The following is a 27806-nucleotide window of genomic DNA, read 5'->3' as shown; positions in this document are numbered from 1 at the left end:
CTCTTGCTCTGTCTTTCTCCACTTGTGGTGATGAATCTACTTGCGACTTCCCGAAGACTGACAAGATGCTCCTCCAGACACTTGCACCATGTTTTCAGTTGCACATGTATGTATGGGTATGTTTGTGTGAGTCATGAATGGTGAACCCTCAGTATCAGCAGATAAAACAGAGATGGAGGCCGCCTGGGTTTCAGTCGCTGAACAAAAACGCTCTTCTTCTTCGAGTTTAGTATCAGAGACCCCTGGTTTATCTAGTTTGTCCGTTCTCTGAGCTTTGAAGGATACTGAAACAAGCGAGTAACATAAACCAGTAGGAGCTGATTGGGATATTGGGGGTAATTTACTGGTCTGCATACATATGTGTGCGAAGTGTCTGAAAGTGTGTGTGTGTGTGTGTGTGTCTTCTTTTTTGCTAAGAGCATGAACAGTGGGACATTGTTTTAAAGCAAACAACGGATATTTCACACCAAGCGATGTTACATTGACTGCATTTCTCTGAAGCCGCCACTGATAAGAGTGATGATGATTCATTTGACCGCACATCTGCAGTTCACACAGTTTCATCTGTGTCAGCTGTGATCTACATTGTTTTCCTTATGCTTTTAATTTCTTCTGACTTTTAATTACAGCTTGTCATGTTTGCATTTAATCTGTTGTTTAGAATGAGAGCTCTAAGCTACATGCGTATACATTGCCATCTCGTTGTCATGGGTGAATGATAACATTTTTCATTTCCTTTAAACGCTCTCCTAGGATTTCCAAGAATGATCCATCATGTGAGCGGAAGTCGACTTGGGGCTATCAATAAAGTTGCCGCGCAAATGACGTTGGCTGCGATTCCACCTTGAAGTCGGAGCCTTTTGATGCAACAGCGGGGTTTATAAAAACAAAATATTTTCAGGGTCAGCTGGACCGCTGTGTTTTCCTTACGCCTGGGGAGCACTTGGCTAAAAGTCGTCCACGGCTTTATTTTAGGATAATTTGTTGTTTGTTAAGTGGAAAAATGCATTAGAATGGCCAGGGGAGTCATTCTTTTTCTGCGCTGTTGTTTTTGAAAAGCAGCATTAGACATCTACAGAATGCCTTCGAGCTCCTGGGAGAACCCGGTGGAACCTATGGTCCTTTTACAGACGGGGGAAGGGGTTTGTTCGTATGCATTTACAAATATTTAGGAACTTAAGCAGAGCAAAATATTCTAGATAGGTTAAAGTTCTGTGCTCAGTCATGTTTTCTTAAGAAACTTTGCATTAAACATTGTGTGTGTAGACAACACGCTTGAGTTCTTCCTCCCTTTGACCTGAAAGTGAAACAGTTCCGCTTCTTCGCTTTCCAAATATTGCCTGTATTTACCAAAGATTCTTCAAAAGCTATTTCTGGAACTACTAATTGTTGGAAAAGTGAATTTTTTTAGGATTACCACATAGGTCTTCTATTATACTCTCTCTTTTTCTATTTTTGTCTTCCATCATGGCTGCTGGATGAAGCCTCACACTAGGCTCTTATAGAACGCTCTCTTCGGTTTGATAGCAAGAAAAAAAAGAGACTTTAACGCAGTGACTTCTGCTGACATAACAGATTTTTTTTCTCTCTTCCTCGTGCTCTCTTTGCCTGAGTTGAAAAGTTGAGTCCTGGGTCAGCAGCTTTCAGCAGAAGCCCAGACTAGAATTCCAGATGGTGAAGTAAGAGCAGATCTCAGCTCATCAATTTAACGAGCCGTGCTGTCGCTGCTTATCCACGTTCTGCTCCTAGGCCAATGCTTCCGGCTGCAGCACTGGACAAATTGAGATATATCTCAGCTAACTGCGAACAGCGTAGACGCAGTGTGCAAAATGCGGGCATGCTACTCTTGCATGTGTTTTATGACCTTTCCTGATCTTGACTAAATGTGTCTGTTATTAACGGCATGCAGTAATAAGCCGTCTTCTGAGAAATTAGAAAAAGGGGAAAGGTAAGGTAGAGGAAAGAGCGTTATTGCTGCAATCTATCAGATCGGTAATTATTCAGACGAGGATGTTGTGAAGCTCAAAAGTTTGCAGGTTTTAGATATGAGGTAACAAGTGGCCTGGCTTCCACTGACACCGTGTTTGTGTGTAGGGTAATTGTTGCTATGAGAACAAAAAAAAAAAGGCCTGGCAAGACTAGAAGCGGCAGTGAAGATAACCTTTAAAGTTATCATACATCAAAAGAGAAGAAACACTCAAGGACGTTAGTGACTGGCTTCTGTAACTAAATTTGAAAAACACTGAGTCAGTGTTCAAAACCTTCACTGCTTCAATGCATGTAATTAAAAAATAACGAAACCACTTTTAGCACAGTAGTATCAGAACTGACAGAAAAAACTTATTTCTTGTTATTTAAATGCACAATTTATTTTTATTTTTTTAAAGAAATCAAACATCATATAGTACTATGTGAATATCAGATTGTTAGGCTTTACAATATAGATCATAAACATATAATCCAGGACATTAAAAAAGCCCAATCACATTAACATTTCCAAAGTGCTCTTTATTAGCACCAGAGGGTTTTTTCTTTTGGTTATAATTACTTCTGAAGTTTCCATACATATAACATAATGGGCTGAAGGTGACATTAATCACATGCCATTTATTTATTATTTTTTTTGATAGGAGTGATGGGTGGCATGCCTGCACAGTCAGAAATGTTTCCATGTCACAGCTTTACGGTCCTGGGTTTGATCCTGGGCTCAGGCTGTTGGAGTATGGAGTATTAATGTTCAGTTAATCTCAGTGGATGTCCTCAGGGGTCTCCAGTTTCCTGGAGTGTATTGCATACACTTGGTGTAAAGTTATCTGTTCATAGTGCCATGTCATTGCCCGGATGTCCCGTCCAGGATGATGACTTGCGGTCAGAGTTTTTGAGACTGGCTGTGAATCCAAGATGGCCCTGCCCAGAAAAAAGTGCTTAAGGACGATGAATGCATGAAAGAATTTTTGTAGCCACTTTTGTAGTAGTAGTGTTTGTCTAATTATCCATGTCAAACAAAATGTTGCAGTCCACTTTGGTAATGTGAATTTTGCAAAGAAAACAAAGAACTCTGGGCCACTGCATCTGTGTACATGTATGATTGTCCATAAGCTCCAGCAGCAGCCTGTATACGAGGACAGGCAAATGATGTCCAGTGTTGTTCCTCCCTTTACTGAATAGCGTCGAAGTGAAGCAGCCGTTAGACGGAGGAGGCTCGGGGAGGAAAGTGCCCTTCTTCTCACTGGACACTCTGCAGTCTGCTAGACTTGGGATTTGCATTCATCACTATACCCTGTGCTTTACATTATGACCTTATTGTATATGGCATTTGATGCTATGACCATGTGGTAGTTGCGCATTTAAAGATTATATTATTGTATTATAAATTGTTCAGACGTTGACTGTCAGCCAAGTTTAACTTTCTGATTATAAGTTAGGAAATAAATGTCAGAAGTAATAAGTATGCATTGTTTAGGCATGATTGCTTTTATTAATATTATACAACAATCTTTGTAGTGCATTATCATGGACAGTGTTAAATTGGAAGTAAAAACTTTATAATACCAAGGTGACAAAATGTCTGAACTTCAAGCATGCTTTTTATTTTATAATCATATTTCTTCTAAGGTTTCAAAATGTAAAGGAGAAGAAGACTTTAAAATTCATTTTTTTAAAATAAGCTTTAAAATTCATGATCAAACTCTGTTGTCTCTTTTAGCACCCAGGCTTTCAGCGGTGTGTCCTTTTTAACATGTAAATGTTGGCTGATGTTTAATTGAACACGTGATTCTCAGTTAAACATGATCAACTCTCGTGTCCGGACAGCTCCATCCCGCAGCCGTCAATTATTCTTTTCGATTCTTTTCTTATGAACAATCTCAATAACAACCTCGTTAAGGAACTTATTTGGCTAGGTTTAAACAAGGTGTTTATAAATATTAATTAGGCATAAAAGAGTTTGTTTTCCCCGTCGGATCCTGGAAAGCACATGCACGCGGACAAGATTCGAATATTCGTTTTTAAAAAAAAGCATGATAATTACAGCAGTGATATCAGAAATATTTATGCACATACAAACACAGGAAAAGAAAAAAAAGTATGATATATATTATATTAATATAATATTAATAATATGATCATATTATAATCATAATATTATAATCTATATAAATATATAACTTATAACAATAAATTTAGTATTAAAATATTTATATGTGTTTTTATTTTTATTTTATTTGTATTATTTATTATAGCCATTTAAACTGACAATTACGAAGTATTTTCAGAATTTTTCAGAAATGCTATATGCACATGCACATGTATGGAAATGTCTTATTATTATTATTATTATAAATTCCGTGACAGAAAACGACAGAAATCACATTAAATTGTGATATCTTAAGGGTAGAATATGATTCGCCATTGTGTTCACAAAACCCCTTAAATTATCTAGAAGTTACGACCACAAAGTTTGAGGAGTGACAGATTATTCCTTCAAGCTAAATATATTTTTGCTTCAAGAATAGTTATACAATTAAATTTCGTGGTTTAGTGAAGGCGAGAAGTTTAACACTTTTAACACAAGTGTTAAAATCATATGAAAGAGGATGTTAAATAAACCTGTATCGCAACGATCAGGCGACAATTTACCTAATAATTATTCTATTGTTATTATTATTGATTTTAAATGCATTTCTTGTTAATTATATCCTTTTTATCCTTTTCTAATGTTTTTATATTAATTTATTAAAGATCCCGAAAAAGCAGTCGGCGATTCAATGTAATTTTTAAAAATCATTTTTAAAATTCAGTCGGCGATTTTACTAATTGTCGGAAACTAAGAAATAATAATGTTATGCTACTAATTAAACAGTGCGCGTCATTAAACACTAGATTTATTTTTCCTCTTTTTCCGACCGAAAATACTTGTTTTTCGTTTCTCTATAGATTTTGGGAATAACAGTCATGCAGTCATGCTCTGAACAAAAGTCACATTAAATCCGACCTAACATCAGTTTTACTTTAAAATAAGGCAAGAAAATAAAACCCAAACAAATGATTATCCCTGTACTTGACTATCATAAACACACCCTCGGGCTTATGGAGGGTCTCTGTGTGATGTGGAGTGCTCAGGGAAGAGGGTCCTGAAGGAAATGAATGAAGTGCTCCTTTCATCCATCCCCAGCTCTAGCTCCTCCTCCTGCCTCCTCGTTTGCCTCTATTTGAGCCTTCAGGCCTCCAAAGAAAACAGACACACGAGTAAAGAAGCTACACCTCTCCTCCTCCTCCTCCTTAACCTCCTCCTTCCTCGTCCTAGCTTCCTTTCTCTTCATTCAGAGAAGTCTGCCTTGTAGAGACCATCCCACTAAGTCTTTTCTGTCTCTGTGTTTTTCTCTTGTACCTCACTCTTCATCCATCAGTATCTCGGTCTGCTATTTACTTGAGGAGAAAAGTCTCACGCTCATGGAGGCAGCGTTCATGCTGGTGTTCATGTCTCTTAGCTTCAGAACTCAGCCATGAAATTTCATCGGACTTGACTTTTTGACTCAGCGTTCCCCTCGGATTCTGAACTCACACTTGATCCTTGTCTTTCCGTTTTGGAGCTGTTCTCCGAGGTGTGTGAGCCAGTTAACATGGGTTCAGACGTACGCGACCTCAACACCCTTCTGTCTCCAGTGCCAGCCCTGCCAGCAGGCAACGGGAACTGCCCTCTGCCCGTCAGCAGTGCCCCTCAGTGGGCACCTGTGCTGGATTTTCATACTGGTGCCCCCTATAGTTCGCTTGGCTCCCACTCCTTCATCAAGCAAGAACCCACCTGGGGTTCCACAGACCCCCATGAGGACCCACACTGTGGCCTCAGCGCCTTTACCGTCCACTTCTCGGGACAGTTTACAGGTACCGGGGCATGCAGGTATGGTGCATTCGGAGCACCCACACCAAACCAGACACCCACCAGCCAGAGCCGGATGTTCAGTAACGGTCCGTATCTGTCCAACTGCATGGACAGTCAGACTGGATCCAGGAACCAGGGTAAGGAAAATCATATTTAAGAGGATGAAATAATCCTTGTAGCTTTAGCTTTCTGTCACATAAAAACACATACATGCGGAGTGCTGTTTTAATATCAGATACCTACTTATTATTCATTTCAATAATACTCAGATACTTAGTGTTATAGACAGTCATACAAGACCAGACTGAAGATTCTACAGTCTAGCTTCTAGGTCATTCATATTAAGCAATATAGTATGCAAGTATATATGTGCAAGATCTTGAAGTTAATGTTGAAATGAAACAAATTGTTGATTACTTCTATAATAATAATAATAATAATAATAATAATAATAACAAAACATGCCCAGTCTCAGGGATATACTCGTGCAGAGAAAGCTATTCCCTGGGTCTCTCTGTGTTTTATACTTTATTGGTGTTGATGTTTTAGGGTCACAGTTTTTACCCAGAAACCATGCAGCACATGTGCAAATGCAATCAGAAAGTTTGCCCCACTTGTATTTATGTAGTTCTTGTGTAAGGTTCCATTATGTGGACTAACTAAACATTAAAATTACAATAACTAATAAAATACATCAAACAAGGTAGAGTTAAAAGAACATTATTCTTTTCCTGTTAAACTACTACGCACTCCGACACAGTGCAGTTTCTGTCACAGAGCTTCTTAGCATGAAATGTAATGTTTGAGATAATCATGCAAGTTTGTTAAAATTAACTATTCCTTGTGACTAATGGAAGTACATTATCAATAACAATTTAAGTCAGAAATTATTTCATTCTACTGTCTCGAACATAATAAAAGCTTTAGAAATATTTGTAAAAGATGCATTTTTTATTACTCATCATTTTGTGTTATTAAAGTTATCTATTGTGGCTATTTCTACTGGCTATTGTGTTATTCTAGTCATTCTAAAGAAACTAAAGATTATTACATTTTATAAAAATATAACTTTTAAAATCAGACATTTAATTTACAAATCGCATTAAGAAGAAGCAATGTTTATTAAAATTACATTAAACACAATTATTATAAATGTGAAATGAAATTATATAAAATGACAATGTTATATAAAAATGATTTTTTTGTTTGTTTGTTTTGCTAACTGTCTGATCAGCAATGTCTGAAGCATTTTAAAAAATAGTTGATTCTTCTAGAATATGTACTCATGCACAAACATCACAGTTACTAAATGTGTGCTATTAACAATTTCCAATTTCTGTTTACTGACATGTGACCTAAATGCAGATATAAGGTAAGTTTCTGCTCCTGCTGAAATGTAATATTTGTGATTGAAGCTCTGACCCAATCATGTAGCCTCTTACATCGTGAAAGACTTTTTGTAAGCATCTGGATGCCAAATTAAGTTAACTTAGGCCTCCTTAACATTTTAATACGGTACATGCCAGAGATATTCAGTGCTTTCGTCTGGAAAAAGCTTGTTTTCTTTAGTCATTTATTTTCTTTATATTTCTTATTTACTTATTATCCTATAGTTTGTCACAGGTCTGTAGATACACTTGTCCTGTGAAGTCTATAGATATGCTTGTTTAGATGCTTGTCCTGTATGCTGTATACCCTAACAAATCGCATCATATCCATTTATTTTATAAGAACGCCAAATAAATAAAATAATTGAAAGTAAAGTTTTAGAAGTTTGACCATAGGTTATAAAACAACATTTGGATATTTTCTGAAATTAAAATTTAAATCATGACCAAAATTGTGTTATGTTGCGTAGAAATGATGCACGCAAAGTGATTAATGTTTAATTTTTATTAAAAACCATTAGACGTGTTGCTTTTGGTCGAGGGGAGTGTTGATAAAATTTGGGGAGTACAGAAAGAAAACAGGCCTTTGCTTCAAAAATGATAGATTTTATTGTGCAAAAAAACGTTGCAATATTTAAACAAGTAGTATTAGGAGGAAAAATGTAAATTACACATCATGTATCATCCTTTACCAGCACACGTTCAGTTTGTTTATTCATGTCAGTGTGTGCAGTTTGGGTGGAAAAGATCTAAAGTTTATCCAATTTTGCAAATAAATGATTTCTAGATTTTTGCTAATAAGCCTAACAAACCACAATCAGTTTACTGGATGTATAACAATGTTATATATTACTATATAGGTATAATAATGGTATAAATATTACAATAAAAAATTTAATCACACTTTAAACTATTTCAATGTCAAAATAAATAAATAAATAAATTTTAAAGCCAGTTATTTTTAATTTACATTTTAGTTCATGTAAATAATACATTATGCTCTGCTCATGATTTCTTTGAACATATATTAGTTTCAGTACAACTCTTAAACACTATATAATAAAATGATTATTGCATTATAACACTACAGTAACCAGTACATGATAATACATAACACTTATAACATCTATTTATCAAATTTAGCCATACACCTGCCAAACCTCTAGCTGCAGCAAAAAAAAGATCTGATTCACAACCATTATGACAAAACAATAACACTACTGATGTGTTTGACTTTATTACCTATGATCTGCTGCGTTATCATATGCTTATGTATTAAACCCAAACCTCCATTTTATCTCCTGTGTACATTACAAAATATATCATCATAAACACACAGCAAGTAAATTAGGATAAGGCAAAAGACAAGGGTTTTATGTTTTCCACCATTAAGAGATTGTGAAATCACAGTGAGTTATGGAGTGTGTAAAAAAAAACTGACAAGTTCCCGAACAGCCATTGAGTGTTCGGCTTATAATTTCTACATTTTTTATTTCTCAATCACTCCTATTTTAACCTCGAATATCTGTCGTTACAAAAATTATAGTAAGCAAATGTGTAAAATGTTGCATCCTCTGGTATAGGTATAGTGTGAATAAAGAAATGATTTGTTTAAGGCATAACTTGAATAACACAGTTGGAAATTTACAAAACTTAAAAAAAAAAATTATAATGACAACTGTAAAAATTCATAATTTTCTTTTTACCTGAATTCTAGCGAAAAACATGTTTATTATTTATTTAATTTAGAAAACGTTATTTTTTTGGTTGGATATCATGAACACTAATAAAACCTAAGAAGCATAACTTGTGTGATATTTTTTTGTTTTATTTTAATTTTTTAATTCATTATTTTTAATTTTTTTACTGCATGTTGTCTTAAACAGAATGCATGACGGCCAAAATGTATGTAGTAAAATGCACTGCATTAACCGATATATGTTTGAAATAATTAACAAATCAAATGTTAAACAAGGGAGCTTATTGAAATTTTAAGATAGTTTGCCACACATTGTCTTGTATTATGCAGAACAATAGTGATACACTGACATGACAGGTAGTTACAGCCAGGTGACTATAGGAATGCTTCTCTCTGGTGTAACCATACACACACATACACACACGCATGTTAATGGGCAGCCCGGACTCTGACTCTCACACACCCCGTGGCTCTGGGTGCTCCTCCCAGTCTTTAGGCCCATCAGCGAGCCCGGTGGGGTGGAAGAGAAATGACCCTCTTTAATGAGTTTCTCTGTCGTTCTGAGGTGAAAGTGGTTGTATGTAATTAATGAAGGCAGCGTTGGGATGGGGTGATTTACGAGGCCGAAGGTGACCTGGGGTCACCTGAGGCATGATTCATACCCTAAACCAAGTCTCTGCTCTCTGAGACTGTATCGTCATGCCCGCCGTTTGTTTGCGCTCACGGCTCGTTGTTCCCCCTCAAACATTGAGTCAGGAGGGTCAAGGGTCATTAGGGTACGAGAGGGTCAGTACCTTAACCATTAAAGCAGCTCATTTTACATATATAACACATTTATATGTTTTATTCAAGTTTTTTGCAGAAATGTATAATTAAACACTTACACTCCGTAGCGCCATCTTATATTAGCAAATAAATTATTTGTAAAATTATATTATTTATACTTTTCTCCAAGTCAAGTTCCAATTGTTTCTCTTTCTCCAGGTTACAGTGCAGTTTCCTTTGACGGAGCCACGAACTACGGACACACACCGTCTCACCACGCCTCACAGTTCCCCAACCACCCCTTCAAACACGAAGACACCATCCCGCAGCAAAGCAACATGGGTAAAAATCAGCACGCGTTACATAGTCTTTTAAGAGTTTAATTCATCTGGACAATTTCTGTGCTCCGGCACGTACTGGACGAGGGCCTGAGTGTTTTGCCTTCCCTCAAAAGTCAAAGGGCAAGCTCTGTCCAAATCAATCCAAGGTCAAGTTGCACTCAGACTCTTCCCTTGACCGTAAATCTGTGCACTTTTCTCTTGTAGTCTTGTGCACATTACATTGTCATAAAGCGTAGATAAACACCTTAAGTAACACCTTATCAGGCCATTCCAGCATTGTAAATCCTTCCGGAGACCACCAAGCCGATGGCTAGTCAGAGCAGCAACGTCAGAGCCCTTTTGTCAAGTTTAGAACCACCATGGGACCCATTTGTGTTTCAGGACCTGGCCGAGTAAGGGCACTGATTCCTCTTTTGCACTTTGGAAGAGGGAGCAAGAGGACGGGCCGCTTTACGGCTTCAAAGAGAGCGAGACCGCTGTTTTCATAAGCGCTGAGTGTACTCGGCCGAATCTCCCCGAATCCTCCCCGAGCTCAGGATCCTTCTCTTAGACCGACTTCAACAAACACACACACACACACACACACACACACACACACACACACACACACACACACACACACACACACACAGAGGCTTGCTCATGCATTTCATTAGAAAAGCAAGGTTATGATACTTGAAGCATGGAGCCGAGAGCTTTTAACCACACGAGACTCAAGACATACGAAGTGACCACAAAGGAATCATTTTCATTAGTTAGGGGGATAAAAGCGAGTAAAAAAAAAAAAAGAAAAAAGACTTGACTTTCTAAATTAAGCATGTTTTCAAGGAGTGAGAGCCTCGAGGGCCGAGTGAGGGAGCGGTCTGGAAATCTGACATTGTTTTAAGCTGTTAAGATGAAAATCCCCAAAGCGAATTGCACTATTGGCTGAACTGTACGATTTGTTGAGAAGTTGTTCCACAGGCCTGATTTCAAACACATTATGTTTGAGCTTGATAAATGTCTGTGCGCATATGGGAAGACATTGAGCATTATGATGACTATTTCCCATTTCTAACGACTCTGTATGTTGTGTTACAAGGTGAGCAGCAGTATCCCGTCCCTCCACCTGTTTACGGCTGCCACACGCCGTCAGACAGCTGTACAGGAAGCCAAGCACTGCTCCTGAGAAACCCTTACAACAGGTACAATCCAAAAAGACCTTTTTTTCCCCCTTTATTAATAAGAACATCCCTGCCTGTTCCTGCTGTCTTTCTTCATACCTAGCAAATGTTTATTGCTACCTAGAGTGTAGTTACTTTTACAAAGTGACCATTTGCGATATTGAAAATAATGACGATAAAAAATTTATCACAGCCACTGATTTGGATTAAAACAGAAACCGATTCTTCCAAGTCCAAGCAGTTTCATCTGACCACAATTAAAGTACTACTTTTCAACACTAAACCTAGTGTTATAAGCGTCCACCTCCGACGAGATATCCAGAAGCTTCTGTCAAGGCTAGGCGATATATATCCTGAGCGTACCCTTAACGGCGAGGAAATTTACAGGCCCATGTCAAGGACCTTGCTTACATTATACTGTACAAACGCTCTCCTTCAGGCTAATTCATTTACCATCAAAACTTCTTAAAACTTAACGCAAAAGTAAAATGCTTTTAAAATCCAGCAAACATGGGAACCCTGCATGATGTAGGAAATTATATGAGTTATTGGGTTTGTTATGGAACCGGTAAAGACGGGAAATTGAAACTTACCTCCAGTCGGCCGTAAATAGTACAGGATGGAAAACAAACAGGTTGCAATCAGCGGCTTTCTTTCAACCTCAAAGGGTCAAGCTAACACCGAGCATGCTCAGTGCATAGAGGACAAAGGAAGTGATGTAAAAAGGAGCGATTAAGGGTTTATTTTGGAAAGGAATGCTACATACAGATTTATATCAGAGCCAGAAAAATGTTTGTTGATAATTACTTATTATTATATTATATTATATTATATTATATTATATTATATTATATTATATTATATTATATTATATTATATTATATTATATAGCTCAAATTTTATATAACCGTGTTAAAATATAATCTTGACAATAAGCATAAATAATGGCTTAAATAAAAACTTGGCCTTTATTTATGCATTCCTATCACATTTCCCATCATGCCATCGGACATAAATAAGAATCATGAACACCTTGGACTTACACAGAAATGTGTTATAGTTCACTATTTTCCTGTAAGTCAGTTATGAGTAAGTGAAACACATAGGAACTTTGGCCAAGTGCACCAGCTGTCCCAATACTGCACACAAATGATTATTTTAAGAAGAAATCACGGCTCTGCTTCATATTTAATAAATTTGATTCTGATTTCGGAATGCTGTGTTATAAAACCACATGAATTTAAATTGTCATTCATTTCGTTTTCCCTTTGAATTTGTGCATTTTAAAGGATTTGCTTTGCCTCTATGGATGAGATGAGATGAGGATTAGACAATGAATTGATCAGGTCATTCAATACAGAAATTACAAACCCAGTAATTTAGCAGCGTAAAAAAAACACTATAAAAAAGGATGGGTGGGGGGGGATTTCTGACTCATATCTCAGAATTACATTAAATGTTTTTTTTTTTTATGGACTTTTTGGTCAGATAAAACATAGAAAATATTTATTTATCGTGGCTCTAATCCTCTTCTAGTAGATCAAACTTAAAACTGGAAATAAACACTGTGGAAAGATCAGAAAAAAGCAACATGGTTAGTGTTTACTGATGTAATGGATGTTTAATAGGAACATACAGGTCCTATTAAAACAACCCCAGTACACAGTATATCTGTAGAATTATCCTATATGAGAACATCAGCTTTTCCTCGAACACGGTTCTGAAAATAAACATTTCGAGCATTTAATCGACAACTAGCGCGATTTTGATCGATGGCACTTTACTACATCAAGGCTGGGTTTCCGTTCTACAGGCAGCAGCTCGAGCTCACCAGAGGTCAAGTGCTGAATACTAGAATGTACCAAGCCAAGATAAACTGTCCTTTCCAACACTGGCTTCCACATTTTTACCCAATCCTGAATTCCTTACCCCTGATAACCGTTCTCCTAGGAGTTCCCTGCGCAGCCTGAGACGGCCGTGCGCTTACTAGCAGTCCGAAGAATGAGCTGCGGAATTCCTGAAGTATTTCTGACATGTTGTTTTGCAGCTCTGAGGGAACATAACGAATCAAAACAGCAGAATCGGCCCGATAGGCGAGCTTTCATTCTGCTCTGGTGTACGTCGTCTTCCAGTTCCCGCTCGGCATGTTGTAATAAACAGACTCCTATCTGCTGGAGTTAAGAGGGAACTGGGAATTCTCAAATCAAAAATGCTATGTGTCTTTTTTTTTTTTTCCTTTCTAATCGAATGCCTGGTACCAACAGCTCTGTATTTATACAGTCTGAAGTTGGAGCTGCTGTTTTTAGCTGTTTCAAGGTGGTTAATATAAAAACATGTCGAGTTATCAAATTAAAGCCAAAGACGGGTCACTGGTGGTGTGTAAAGCATGAGGAAATCACAGAAAGTATAAACTACATAGAAATGAACTCCTGCCCTCCTGTACTGCAGGGATTTCTGAAAAAAAAAAAATATTATAAAGAGATAAGGGACAGTAAGAGTGTTGCAATTAGGGCTTGGTTGCTGTTATAAACGCATATCTATTAAATAGAAATGCATCATCCATTAAAACTGCACTTGTATCCACAATTCATGACATATTGCTAGCATAATAAATGCTTAAGTAGTGCATTCCAATAATGACGTCAAAGCTGCGGTTGTGTAGTTACACTGTACCAGGTACCAGCACACACCGGCGTACACACTTCCAATACCATGATGTCAGGGGAGCTGAAGATAAATCCAAACTAAGTGTTTAGTTAAGCACCTAGCAGAGTAACTAATGGTCCTCCAGTCAACCTCTCAGTAACATATGGCAGTTTCTCGCTCAGAGAAAAGGTCTCATTTGATTAACTGGTAGTCCTGCTGGTCTAGGTGACCCCCAGTGTTTGTGTGTGTGTGTGTGTGTGTGTTTATCCAAGAGATTTATTTGTTGTTACCCAAGATGAACCTTTATAAAACCATTTGCCAAAGTCCAGGCGATTTTGATGCTCCTCCATAACAAATGGCATAACATAACATTCACATTAATAACAGAAACATACAGCAAAACAACAGCAAACATAATTTGGTCAAACACATTTTCCTAAGTATATCGCTTGTGCTTGTTTGAACCCCAGCAGTGACAATTTATACCAAATGGCGTCCCAGTTGGAGTGCATGGCCTGGAACCCTGTCAACCCGCTGGCGTCCAGCATCAAGAGGTACGTGTAAGCGAATTGATATCACAGGAGGAGTTCATCCACATGGGCATCAGTGGATGTTTTTTTCTCGAGGTCAGTTTGAAGAAGAAAAGCATGACTAGGGCGTGCCACTAAACCGCATATCTGGTAGTTCGCTCACAGTGCCGATGTTTTGAGTTGAAATAGGGTTGAGCTGTAAATCAAAATCTAGTAAAGTGCCTTACTGCAATTAAAAGAAAGCCAAGTTTAGACATTACAGTACTGTGCAAAAGACTTATGTTGTGTGTTTTTTTTTTTTTTTTTTTTTAGGATTTTGGATTTTATGACTTTATGACTTTATTATTAAGTCAGTAAATAAAAAAAAGTATTAGTATTCCATGGAAAAATAAATAAATAAATAAATAAATAAATAAATAAATATGCCATATATATTAAATATATATTTCTTGAAGGAGATTCTGGGTTTTCCTGCATGAAAAAAGAAAGCAGGTGCAACAAACTCCACAAAAGAACTGTAGCTCATTTTCTTATAAAACTGCACAAATTAAACAATTATTGACTTTTTTTATTAGTTGCTTTTTACTGCTTTTTATAGCATTGCTTTTGAAATTAGATTTTTTTGTTTTTTTGAAGATGTCCTTGCTCTACAGCAGTTGTTTGCATGAGCCTAAGACACAGTACTGTATTGAGTAAACTTTTATATATATATATATGTAAGGAGTGTAAATGATAAAAAAAAAAGGTATAAAGTTCTATATCAACCAAAGTTTATTTTGTAGAATGCTAATACAAGGTATAAAACACAAAGAGGGCATGGTGTTATGGTAAAATAATCATTGACAAGATGGAGGACTGATTATACTCCTATAACAGTTTGCCCCAAAGTCTTCTATTCTTCTTTTACATTACACTTTTATTAATGTAAAATATCAATAAAACAAATAAAGTCAAGTACATACACTGTAGCAGCTATAAACAGTTGTTTCAGGTTACCATGCTTGTTCTTTAAAAAATAGAAAAAGTATTTTTTTTTTTATTTAATGGGTAATTTCCCATTAACTAAAAAGACCTGTGGAAAACCCAAAGTTGCAGCTTTAGGCTGTTACAAGATAAGTGATGATGCTGGAGACTCAAAAATGTAAAATAAACATCTCATACAAGACATGATAATATTTACAATTACTGTATGCATTTTAAAATCTGTTTATTTAGCATCTCCAGCATATCCCTGTAACTATGGAAATTATTATTATTATTATTATTATTATTATTATTATTATTAACTAACAAATATAAAGCCTTGAAAGCAGATAGCACAACTGTTTGAATTGTTGCTACAGAAAATTTTTCAACACATTTAAAAAGACCTTTTGCTCAAGTCCAATATTCCAAACTGGTCAAACCAACAATTTGGATATTATATGATTTGGTATATTTGTATAAAACAAACAAACAAACAAAAAAAAAACCTTGCAATTTTTTCATGCCAAAACTCGATGCTCTTGGTCTGTGTGTGTGTATGTGTGCGTGCACTCTGTTTTGTCTGGGCGAAGAGTGATATCCGGCCATATATTTCCCCCGTGGCACCGTAGCCTTGAGCCGGCCGAGAGCTGGCCCATAGGGAGGAAGGGAGCGCTCTGGGGGAGTAGTGGAAGTGCATCACTGCACAATGGGACAGTCTAGCCTCCTGTGGGACGCAGCCGAAAATCCAGAGCCCCCATCCTTCCAGGAGTTGAAAAAAACAAAAATCTGACGCCCTAGTGTGTCCCCCGGGGATGGATACATGAGTGCTGTTGGTGCTGTTCTATCCAAAGATGATCTCAGCCTATATCCATCCATCCGGCTGATCTGTTCATCCCTGGAAAAGCTTCACCTAGACATAGACATAGAGGCAGCGTTCTCTGCTTGCGGCCAGGGCCTGTGAACGAATGAACTGTGAGAAGATTTATCACAGGATGCCGGTTTGCACTGTCCTTCAGTCTGGCTTGCTTTGCATATGGACAGACAAAGAGAGCTTTATAGTTACCGTTTCACCCTTACTTAGTCAGGATATAAACGTCTTTTAATAACCTTGGCTTGTGCAGGGAAAAAAAAAAAAGTAAGAAAAATTAACTCCTTTCAGCAAAATGAGTTCTCGGTATCTCCTGCTTATATTATCTCAAGCCAGTGATGGTAAATGCTTGTTTCCGGTTTCCAATGCTTATATGTTACAATTTTTTTCATAATATATTACACAAAGGATTGTAGATCATAAAGGGGATTTAAACTTTTTAAGTTTATAAACGTCAATATGAAGAAATGCAGAATTTTGTTGAACAGGCAAAGGTTAATGTTCCTACTTACCCGGATGGAAAATTTTGTGTTTTATTTTTTATACATTTATTTTTTTTTTTTTTTTAAGCTTAAAGAGAGGCTTGTTTGGAAATGCATTTTTATAGCTACAATAACATAAGCGATAAGGGAAACCAACTTGCTTCACAGATGCTCTATAAAGTTAAATGCTACGACTAATAAACAAAAATGTGTCATGCATTAATATAAATTTTGTTCATATTGGCAAATTGCTGTAGTTCAAGATTAATAGAGGACATCATCTGTAAGAGGATACTTTTTATTAGTTTTTTAATATTTAGGAGGTCAGAGAAAGAACAAAATGAAACAAAAAATGAAAACAAAAAATGTTATATTATGTCAACTATGGAATGTGAAAGTTAGTTATTTGTTTGTAGAAAGCAGAACAAAGATGTGTTCGCTGTTTGATCTTGACTTCTGTTCAACTGTGTCCTATTCTAGATTATTCTAGAGCACATGTAACGGTCTGTTGTGTTTACACCATAAAATATGTACAGTGTGTGTGTGTGTGTGTGTGTGTGTGTGTGTGTGTGTGTGTTTGAGTGGAACAGTAAAAAGCGCTGTAACTGGCAAACAGATAAAGTGTGAAAAAATACACCTTTTTACAGCAATCTGTCCATCTTGCACCAAAAAGAGTGCAGATAATGAACATGACTAACAGTATGTATACTGTACTGTATGTACAATTTCTCAAAAAGGTTTGTTATAGGAATCCGTTTGCATTAGTACAGAGTAAATTCTTTTAAGTATGTGGTCATACTATGCGGTTAGAGACTATGCAGCTTATAAATCGTGAGTTGGGAAATGTCTAGGGTGAAACAGAGGAAACTTGTTCAAATCCAGGGTCAGAGAAAAGGCCAGCGCACTTTGGTTCAGGTATAAATTCAGGACAGAGCGAGAGGCCCTGCGTTCCCCATCCGTCTGTCTAACCGGCCCTACCTTGGATTGTTGAGGGGGATATATTGCAGTTTGGAGCAGGGAGCAATTTGCCCTGATGTCAAGATAAGTTATAGAGATGAGCCTCAGTGTTTTATAGCCAGTCTTGCCCTATATATGTCACACAGTAAAGCACAAGGAGCGGTAAGAATGCGTGCTATTCACACGAGGGGGGTGGGGGGACAAAACACCAAAAACGAAGTGTGTAGGAAAGTGTTTCGACAGGTGACAGTCACCATTGTTTTTTATTATGTGGTGAATGAATAGTGACGTGTTGGCGTTTCAGTTTTCAGCGCATTCCTTACATGCCATAAATCCACAAAATGTATCATCAGCTGCTGATAAAATGCTAGCAGTCACATTGTGTTCAAGTGGAATGACCACAACAAAATAGAGAAGAATGCTGATCATAGGCATCATTTGACAAGAAAGGAAAAAATATTTCACAATAACAAAGTTTGGTTAGGTTAAAGGTCCTTTATAAGTAAATCTATTATGAATAAAAAAGATGTACAATGTACTATACATAAATGAGAACAAAAAAAAAATGAAATGATGGGAATTAATTTATGATTTCTTTTCCTGTTTCTATAAATAGATATTAAATAATATACCATGAACTACATTATACTGTAACTGAATTGTCCATCAAGCTGAACTTGCAAATACATAGGCATCGTCTAGTGATAAGCAGACAGCTTTCTTAAAAAAAAAACCTTTACAGTATATACAGTACTGTGCAAAAGTATTGATACCCCCCACACTTATTCATAATTTGCTTCCAAAGAGCCAGACTTTTTAGTATTTGTATGTATGTAGTATTAAATAATAGTTTCCCATGAATTTAATATAAAGAAATGCGAGGTGGTTTAAGACTTTTCCACAGTACTCTTTCTTAATTCAATATAAAGCTAGTATTTAAAGATCTGCACATGCAATTGCATGTCTTGGCTAATTGTGTGCACCTGCTTTACATTTAACAGCGTGTTAATGTTTAATAAATACAAGAAACCGTTAAATCAATAATTCGAGTTTTAAGCGCTCTCATGAGAAAAGTATTGTGTGTCTCCTCCTCACACAGTCATACAGCTGGTTATGAGAATGACCCGAGCACGCCCATGATGTACAGCTGCAGCACCCAGTACCGAATACACACCCATGGAGTCTTCAGAGGCATTCAGGTCAGCACGCACACGCACACACACACACAAGCTACAGAACTAATAATGCACAGTGCAGTCTTGATCATAACATTCCAAACCCAGACAAATGATGATGTAATTGTTTACAAAGCAATATTATCATATCAAAATATATTATATGTATATATCAAGAAATAACGCATATACTGTAGCACCACATATAGCCATATAATGTAAACATTACAGTAACATAAATGTACAGATATTACAAAATGCTTGCTACATTTTTCTTATGTGTAATGTGCAAGTTTATATATTAACTAGCGGCACTCGTAAGATGAATATTTAATTTCAATAGCCAGTTATGTTACATGGTTAGTTTGGCGTCCTGCAATGCCACTGAGATTTATGTACGTATCTGAAATGGATGTATGAGTGCTGATCACTTATACATACATTTCGATCTAATATTGCTTTGAACGAATTAGTACACACTGGGTTTTCCCCCTATTTGCTAATACAAGGCCAAGGTCAGGGCAAAACAACAAGCACACACTTATCCTCACGCGCACTCTGCGTAAACGTAACCACGCCGTAAAAGAGCATGCTTAAAAAGGCGTCGAGTGATAAAGCAGGCCCGAATGAACGAGTAAGTGAAATGAACAGCAAATAAATAACAATAAAGCCAAAAGAGAGTGGCTCTGACGTAACGACAGGGTTGTGTGAAAGGAAGCAGGTGCCTGCCAGAACATTTGAGACACTTAAAAGGCATTTCTTTGGATAAGAAAAGAAAAAAGCAATTTAACCCCCCCACCCAAAAAAAAAAAAAAGACAAGCTGCATTAGAAACAAAGCTACAGTTTCCATTTGCAACCACATGCTAATAAATCATTAGGTCTTAATTAATGTCCGTCAGCGGTCTTAAAGCAATGCTAGAAGAGATTCTCCAGAGCTGGAGTCTCATTGAGAAGATTGTTTAAAAAAGAAAAACATGCCTGAGTGTTTAAAGCATTAAGCAGTGACGTTAAGGTGTACAATTTTCTGTAGTGGATACGCTGTGTGAATTTATCACACACCAGACATGCATGCTAAGCAATAATAATAATAATAATAATGAATCTTAATGAGTAGTGAATAAAGTACAGGTTGTATAAGCATGTACTTGACTGACCTTACTGTAAAAAATGAGATCACTAATGCAATAGCTATTGGTGACCGTGTCATAGACTGGCGCGTTATCATTCCCATGGGGGTCGACAGACGAGTCTGGCAGCGCAGTCATAAAACACTTTAGTAATTTACTTATCAATAGCGTTTACCACACATTCATTACCGCACCAGCGTATAGAAAAAACACTATTATGGTAAGCTCCAGCTAATTAAGAGCAGATGGGCCCTAACGTTGGGCAAATGAGGGGTGGGGGAGAGCGGCCATGGGATAAGGTCAGCCTAACATCCGTGACTAACAGCTCCCATTTGGTGAGCTTAATCGGTGGCTATGGGTGAATCCCAGTGATTATTTCACAGCTAATTCTGCCATAATGAGCTCTTGGTGAGCAAACCATTTTGATCAGAGCTGAGAAACACAACAGCACAATACAGTGCTAAAGCAACATCTTACTACCTTAACCTCAGCCATAAGGTGGTTAAAACCCTTAAAACTTAAAATGGCACAGATCGGTCTCGTCAACACGGCCAGTGTGTGTTAATTCGGAGACTTCAAACATCTAACTGTGTTTTGGGGTTTTCGGATATGTCATGTAAAAGTAAATATTTTACCACTAATGGAATATGGAAATTATTTCACAAAAAATTGTGAACTTACAAAAAGAGCATAATATTATTATTTTTTATTATTTTGGTCGTAGAACTTGAAAACAACATTAAAAAAACATATGATCGTGTGTATGTGCTCTTTCTTTGCCTATGTGACCCAATAACAATAAAAATATATATATATTTTTTTTTGCTCAGTCATGTTTGTATAGTAGGTTAAAATGACTTAAAGTTGAGTTTATCATATTGCCTATTTTGTGTTGGAAAAAAAGATATGTTACTCTATACTGCACAATCCTGAGCCTTACAGTGAATATGTTAAAAAACACAGCAAAACCAATAATGGGTAAAATGCTCTGAGCTTTAAGGGCTATGAACTATTCTTCTATGTTGATTATGGATAAATCTTTTACTATAGGATGTCAGAAGGGTGCCTGGCATCGCTCCAGCCATCGTACGCTCCGAGACCAATGAGAAGCGGCCATTCATGTGCGCCTATCCGGGATGCAACAAGCGCTACTTCAAACTCTCTCACCTACAGATGCACAGTCGCAAACATACAGGTACCGTGACCTTCAGAAAGACCTTCAGAGATTTAATCCTTAAAGACCATTTTATTGGGGAAAAAGTAAAGTAAATTACTGGACAATTTAGGCATATTCTAATAACATGCACAATAATCATTTTATTTATTTTTTCAAATAATGAATATTTCTAAAATATTAATCTATTTAAATTTAAATTGTCAGTTTATATTTTTTTACATGATTGTTAATGATCATCGGTCATGGAAAATGGAAAATTTCCAGACCCAGTTTTTGAGAAGCATGGTTCTAGACCAGACTCATTAGCACAGAAAGTACATTCCCTGTATCTCCAGTATAGATAGAGACTTTCCTGTACTGCATAATTTCGTGTTTTCCCCGCACATAAACACCAGATCAAATTCTTCCAAATTTTGGTTCAGCTCCAACTCCCAGCCTGAGTCAGATAATCAAGACCAATGTAATCCTGATTAGCCACAGATCCAGAAACCGAGCCAAAATGTCGGGCTGGCTGTGTGCTATTTTGATTATTTAATCATCCTAGAACATACTGATGCTTTTGACACCAGGAAAACTGGAATCATTTTGTCTTCAGTCACAGGTCCAGATGGTAAAATGGCTCCAACCTGATCAACACTACACACTCAGATACATTTAAATATGTAGTTGTGTTTGTGTTGTCATAACACAATTTTATGTTTGAATCAGAAAAAACTATTTGGAATAAAAAGACCACTTTTTTTTTTTTAAACATCCCTATCCAGAGTGATTTCATTACACATTTGAGGATTAAGGTCTCAACAGCAGCAGTTTGATGGTTTTAAGGGGTTTAAACCTAGGACCTTCTGATCAGTAGCTTAGTACCTTAAACACTCAGCTACCCCTTCCCTATTACTTAATGTGCAGAGAACAAATCAAAAACCAGAAAATGCATTTATTAGCTGCCTGAGTAGTTTGGCTTATATTTGCCTTACTTTCATATTCATACTGTATTGACCGAATCCTTACAAAATATACATGGCCCAATATTATTACAAACACTGAGATCATATTGGGTTTATACAATTACAGACAAAATGCGTTTAAAGACACTAGAAGGTGTTTGTATGTTTGTGTATTTCCAAATTCAATCAAAAAAGTAAGAGGGTTCGTAAAGGGTTCCAAACAACAAGCACTTTCTTCCCTTTCTAGTGAAGTTTATTGAGAGGCTGTTTGTTTATCAATTCGCAGACTCAAGTCAAGGGAATGTTTCATGTTAAGTCATACATTCCTCCTAATCTACTTGGTGACTCGACAGTTGTCAACTGTTTAAAACGTAAATAAAAAAAAAGCCGTCGTCCAGCTAGCTCGCATTGAATGAATGGAATGTTGATGTCCTCTAATTCAACTGGTGCATTTTATCCAACTTCAGATAAAGAGGGAGTCTGAGCGGGGTTGTGCCAGGATATCTCCACCCATGGAATGCCCCTGCCTTGTCCAATCAGAAATAATTCAGAATAAATCGTTTGACCGGAACTAACTGCTGTACTACCTACCTATAACTATATACCTACCTACCTATAACTATATACCTACCTACCTATAACTATATACCTACCTACCTATAACTATGTTTACTACCGTTATTATCACAAACCTTGTTAATAATTGATAAATCAGTTCTGTATTTAATCTACACCTATAATAAAACTCTAAAGTTGGCGTGTCTGCACATTGAAGATATTTTCGGAAAAATTATTTTGGGTGATGGAGGATGAATAATAGAACACATCAAGATGATTACATTTTTTTTTCTGTCTGTTTGTCTATTTGTTTGTGCATGCATCACGCAAAAACTACTGAATTAATTTTTATGCGCTTTTCAGAGCTGTATTTGGCCGAGATTGCGGTAACATATAGGCTTTGGTTCATTGCAATCGGCCCTTGGGAGGAAAAGATATGCTACTTTGTAATTTAAAAGGAAAACGCAGCTGACTGTATATCATTAGTTCATCTCAAAATTCAACAGATGGCGCTATACATTTTTTAATACGTGCTTATGAGTGTGCATTTGAAATCTGCTTCAAATGCAATCTCACACCTTCATTCCGTGCACTTCACGATAACATAAAAATCTTAGTTAATGCCAATATTCAACAGATGGTGTTGTACATTTATTAAAACATGCTTATGAGTGTGCAATTAAGTTCCATGTAAACGAAACCACAGGCACATCTTGCAGTCAGGTGAAGCTCAGTGGTTTAGACATTGTATTATGGTTGGGAAGGTTTGAATCTCATGACCACCAAGTTGTGCCTGTTGGCCCTGTCTGGATAGGTGTCTACTAAATGTAATGTACTGAAATAAAATACTTTGGCATGTGTATTTATTGAGATGGTAAGAGTCCCTCTGCTTTTTTTTTCATTAAAAAAACCCAGCCAATTCACAAATCCATCACTGTGATCATTCCAATCAGTGGAATAACAGGATCTGGTGATGAATAAAGTATTATTGGTTCCTGAACAGAAAAACACGCTGACTGTGGTTGTGTTACAGGTGAAAAACCGTACCAGTGCGACTTCACAGACTGCGGCCGGAGGTTTTCCCGATCAGACCAGCTGAAGAGGCATCAGAGGAGACACACAGGTTTGCTTCATCCATCCTCATCTGTCCTGTCCTCTCTTTCCCTTTTGCTTCCCTCTTGCAATTTCCTTTTTACACCAAAAGCAGAGATACTAGCCAGCACAGTCCTCATGGTTCAAGCCACAGATTAAGAATCCATGATTTGCAGCTCATATTTTATTCTCACAATGACTCATTCCTTATGGCACTTGTGTACATTATATGTAAGCCATTAATGCTAATACAAACGACCCTGTGCTAGTACGATGATGCCGCGTAACACGGTCTAACCTGGTGATAGAACACAGTCTGCATGAATGTTTAGAAATGTGTCGTAACGTGTGAGAAAGTCTGTGAGAAAGTGTCAGAGCTCAAGACGGCGACGTTTTCCTGATTCACTGCCTGTTGCAGATGTATTGCTACTAGCAGGACACACTCTCACATCATCCATCCAGTGTTAGAGAGAGATGTAATGCTTCTCTTTTAGCCCTCTTCCTCTTAGAAGGGGTTCCCTCCTGGCCTCTACTGTAGCGTATACTCTTTCTCTCTTTGTGTGTTTGTGTGTGTGTGTATGTATATGTGTGTGTATGCATGTAGGCGTTAAACCTTTCCAGTGTGAGACATGTCAGAGAAAGTTCTCACGGTCAGACCATCTTAAGACCCACACCCGGACTCATACAGGTAAAACAAGTGCGTAAAACTTTTTATTTTTTCACATCTTTATTCTCTCTTTTCAACTGTCATCCAAGAGGTCACATTTTGTTTAGTAATTTATTAGTAGCCCATAATAATAATAATAATAATAATAATAATAATAATAATAATAATAATAATGAAATCCATTTTTTTGAATAATAAATGATTTAATGTTTTCTTTTATAAAGTCTGACCTCCTTAAAGTCACCCTTAACATCATAAAACATGTGTGAAAAGTGCTGAAAAGTGTCACGTCAAGAAAAACAAGTGTTATTACATCATAAAACATAAGAGCCAATCAAGTAGCGGTATGCAAATACAAGATTTGCAAGGGCTAAGGGTGGATTCCATGCAGCCATGGTTCTCAACCCACCTGTCCTGCACATTTTAGAGTTTTCCCTGCTCTATTACTACCTTGTCAGTTAAGAAAATGCTGTTAATTAGCTTATTAGTTTAATTAGGCATGCTAGGATCTGAGAAAACACTGAACTGAGCTAGGCAGGGTGTGGTAGGGTGTCTGAGCAGTCTAAAGGCATTGGATTAAGGCTTGTATTAAGGGTGCAGTTTCTTCAGGGGCATGGGTTTGAATCCCACTGATGCCAGTAAGTTTTTACGACAGTGGTGACTCAGGGTGTTATGTCTCTAAGTTACTAATGAGAAGGTTGGCGGTTTGAGCCGTTGGGCCCTTCAGCAAGGCCTTAACTCTTTTTGCTCCAGGGGTGCTGTATAATGTCTGACCCTGTGCTATGACCCAAGGCTTCTAAAAAAAAAAAAGGCTGGGATATGCGAACAATAAAGAATTTCACTTTGCAGTAATGTAGTGTATAATGTATGTGACAAATAAACTTCTCCTGGATTAGAGTTGAGAACCCTCGCCATACAGAATGTGCAAGATTTGCGTATTTACTGATATTGGATTTTTATTACATGGATGAAATAAGTGGGCACTTTTTTCTTCTATTTAATGCCATCTTTTGCACACCTACCATTTCAAGAAATTATCATTTCAAACCTTAAAAATAATTCTAGGGGTGACTTTAAGATTTTCCTTAAAAGAAAAACATCTTCCTTGATCTCTGTTCTAAGCTCTGACTCTGATCTAAAGTACTATTCTCTCTTCCCTTAGGTGAGAAGCCTTTTAATTGCAGGTGGCCGAACTGCCAGAAGAAGTTTGCCCGATCTGACGAGTTAGTTCGGCACCACAACATGCACCAGAGGAACCTGACTAAACTTCAGCTGGCCATCTAAAGACCTGCTTTTCCAAATGCTGCATCTGCTGTCAGATATATTCCAGTCCTGCAGGTCTCAGTGCTCTCTGCAGGTCTCATGATGTCCATGGTATTTAGTTAATGAGTTGAAAAGCTCAGTGGTTCAGGTGTTGATCGGAGGGTCCCAGGTTCAAGTCGCCAGTGTTGGGCCCTTGAGCAAGGCCCTTAACACCTAACTGCTCATATGTGTAATGAGATAAATGTAAGTCGCTCTGGATAAGGGCGTTTATCAAATCCTGTAAATGACAAGCATGTACAGTAATAAACTGCATTGTTTGCAGCCTGCAATGTCTCCATGATTGGAGATCGAACGTTGTGCTGTTCAAAGATTCACTTCACCTGTCCAAAGTTTATGTAAAAATCAAACTGACACGTGATAAGATTGGCATTTAGATGATTAAGGTCTCAAGAATGCTGTTGCTAGGTGACAGAGAAATATGGCAGGCGATTGGTGTAATGCCAGTTAATGACTCAGGCTATTATTAAGCTAGCTGACATGTAGCTGTTTGGTCTTTTTTTTTCGAAAGGTTAAAGCAGTGAGAGCAGGAGATAAAAATGACTTAAATATAAACATTTCCCTCAAACATTTATTATGAAAAAGCTTAACTGGAATTATGCCCATTACAGTCAACATTTACTGTAAACAGATTTCACCATGTTGAGAAATGTCAATGGGGTGGACAACTCATAAATCTGCTCTATTAAAAAAAAAAAAAATACAACAAATATTGACTTGCAGAAGTTAATATCGGGGTTGCACAGTGGTTTAATGGTTAGCACTGTTGCGTTGCACCACCAGGGTGTGGGTTTGATTCCTGCCTCGGACTGCAGACATGCAGATTAGGCTAATTGGTGTTCCAAAATTGTGTGTGTGTGTGCCCTGTGATGGATTGGCACCCCATCCAGGGTGTACCCTGCCTCATGCCCTAAGTCTCCTGGGATAGGCTCAAGGTATGGACAATGAGTGACAGAGTAAGTGAGTTCACTCTTTTATTTTTTTCTCTGGTTGTCAAACAACTTTTTTTTTTTAAAAAAAGGAATGAAACAAATACCTGGGACATAGACTTGGCTTTTCTAGTGGTTTGTCCACCCCATTGTCAATATTAAAACTCAAGAACTATCTAAAAAAAGTCTAATCTGAAAGTATCACATACCAGAAGAATGGGTTCATGTGAACACACAATGCTGAATTATTAATAAGTCCATTTGTATAATAATCATGTTGACTTGGGCAGTGGAGGTTAATCTTAGAAGGGCACTTAGACACAACAGTGCAACTCCATGGACGCTTCATTACCAGCACTGAAAGGCATTTTGTTTTTTTAATGTCCACAGAGGACATACCCGTGCCCTCACTAGTGCTGTTGAGATGTATATTAATATGTGCACGTTATATTTACTATATTAGCTCCTAGGAATTTTTAGACTAATTTATTACTTTTTCTCCCCTTGTAAATTAAGATCTCTTTTAATAAACTGAGCATTCAGTTCCTCCCGCATATCCAGAAGCGCGCTTCATTATATCACAATTCCAATGTTTGTATTCATGGACCAATCATAAAGGTATAACCCCTGAAGCTTTTGTCTTTCTGCTCTGTAAATAGCCCCTCTCTCTTTCTCTCTCTCTGTAACCATCAGGAGTTAAATTATGAGTAGGTCACACTGGCTATGTGACTATGGTTTGTGGTCAAGTTGTAAATATTACTATTGCTCCACAGCTGGAACAAGAAATAAATACTTTGTTTTTGCGGAAAATGTGACTCATGTTAGCGAAGACAGGAAATGTGAAAACTACTCGGATGGGATTGTTCTGTTTTATCTGTATCATATGAATCTATATGCAGTATGTAATTGATAACCTTTTTTTTATATATATAATTAAAATGTTGGTGCCAGTAAAAAAAATGTGTGCGTGTGTGTGTGTGTGTGTACGCTTTGGGAATTACTCAACCCAAAACAGGAAACATGCCACCAAGCAATGAGTTGCTAAATTTAACATTGTCAATTTTGTTGTATTTCATTTAAAATTAAAAATTGAAATATAAGGTAGGATTTGTCATTTTAGCAAATGGCGA

The 27806-nt window shown here is 37.2% G+C and overlaps 1 protein-coding gene across 4 annotated transcripts; it reads left to right on the top strand.

Moving 5' to 3' along the window:
* The first annotated feature begins 5257 nt into the window (after positions 1-5257).
* wt1a (WT1 transcription factor a) lies at positions 5258-26755 on the top strand. 4 transcript variants are annotated; one of them, XM_053505405.1, is made up of 9 exons: positions 5258-6018; positions 9953-10075; positions 11156-11258; positions 14354-14437; positions 18786-18885; positions 21040-21184; positions 23702-23791; positions 24365-24448; positions 25590-26755. In XM_053505405.1, the coding sequence occupies exons 1-9, from the start codon at positions 5622-5624 to the stop codon at positions 25709-25711; spliced, it is 1248 nt and encodes a 415-aa protein (XP_053361380.1). In that variant the 5' UTR covers positions 5258-5621; the 3' UTR covers positions 25712-26755. The 4 variants fall into 4 exon arrangements, with proteins under 4 accessions (XP_053361380.1, XP_053361379.1, XP_053361382.1 ...); XM_053505404.1 differs by having other exon boundaries at positions 24365-24457; XM_053505407.1 differs by lacking the exon at positions 14354-14437.
* The last annotated feature ends 1051 nt before the right edge of the window (positions 26756-27806 follow it).

The sequence above is a fragment of the Clarias gariepinus genome, chromosome 10, assembly GCF_024256425.1.
Source record: "Clarias gariepinus isolate MV-2021 ecotype Netherlands chromosome 10, CGAR_prim_01v2, whole genome shotgun sequence".
NCBI classification, from domain to species: Eukaryota; Metazoa; Chordata; class Actinopteri; order Siluriformes; family Clariidae; genus Clarias; species Clarias gariepinus.
Note: the sequence above shows the minus strand (reverse complement) of the source record. Positions and strands in the feature narration are given on the sequence as shown.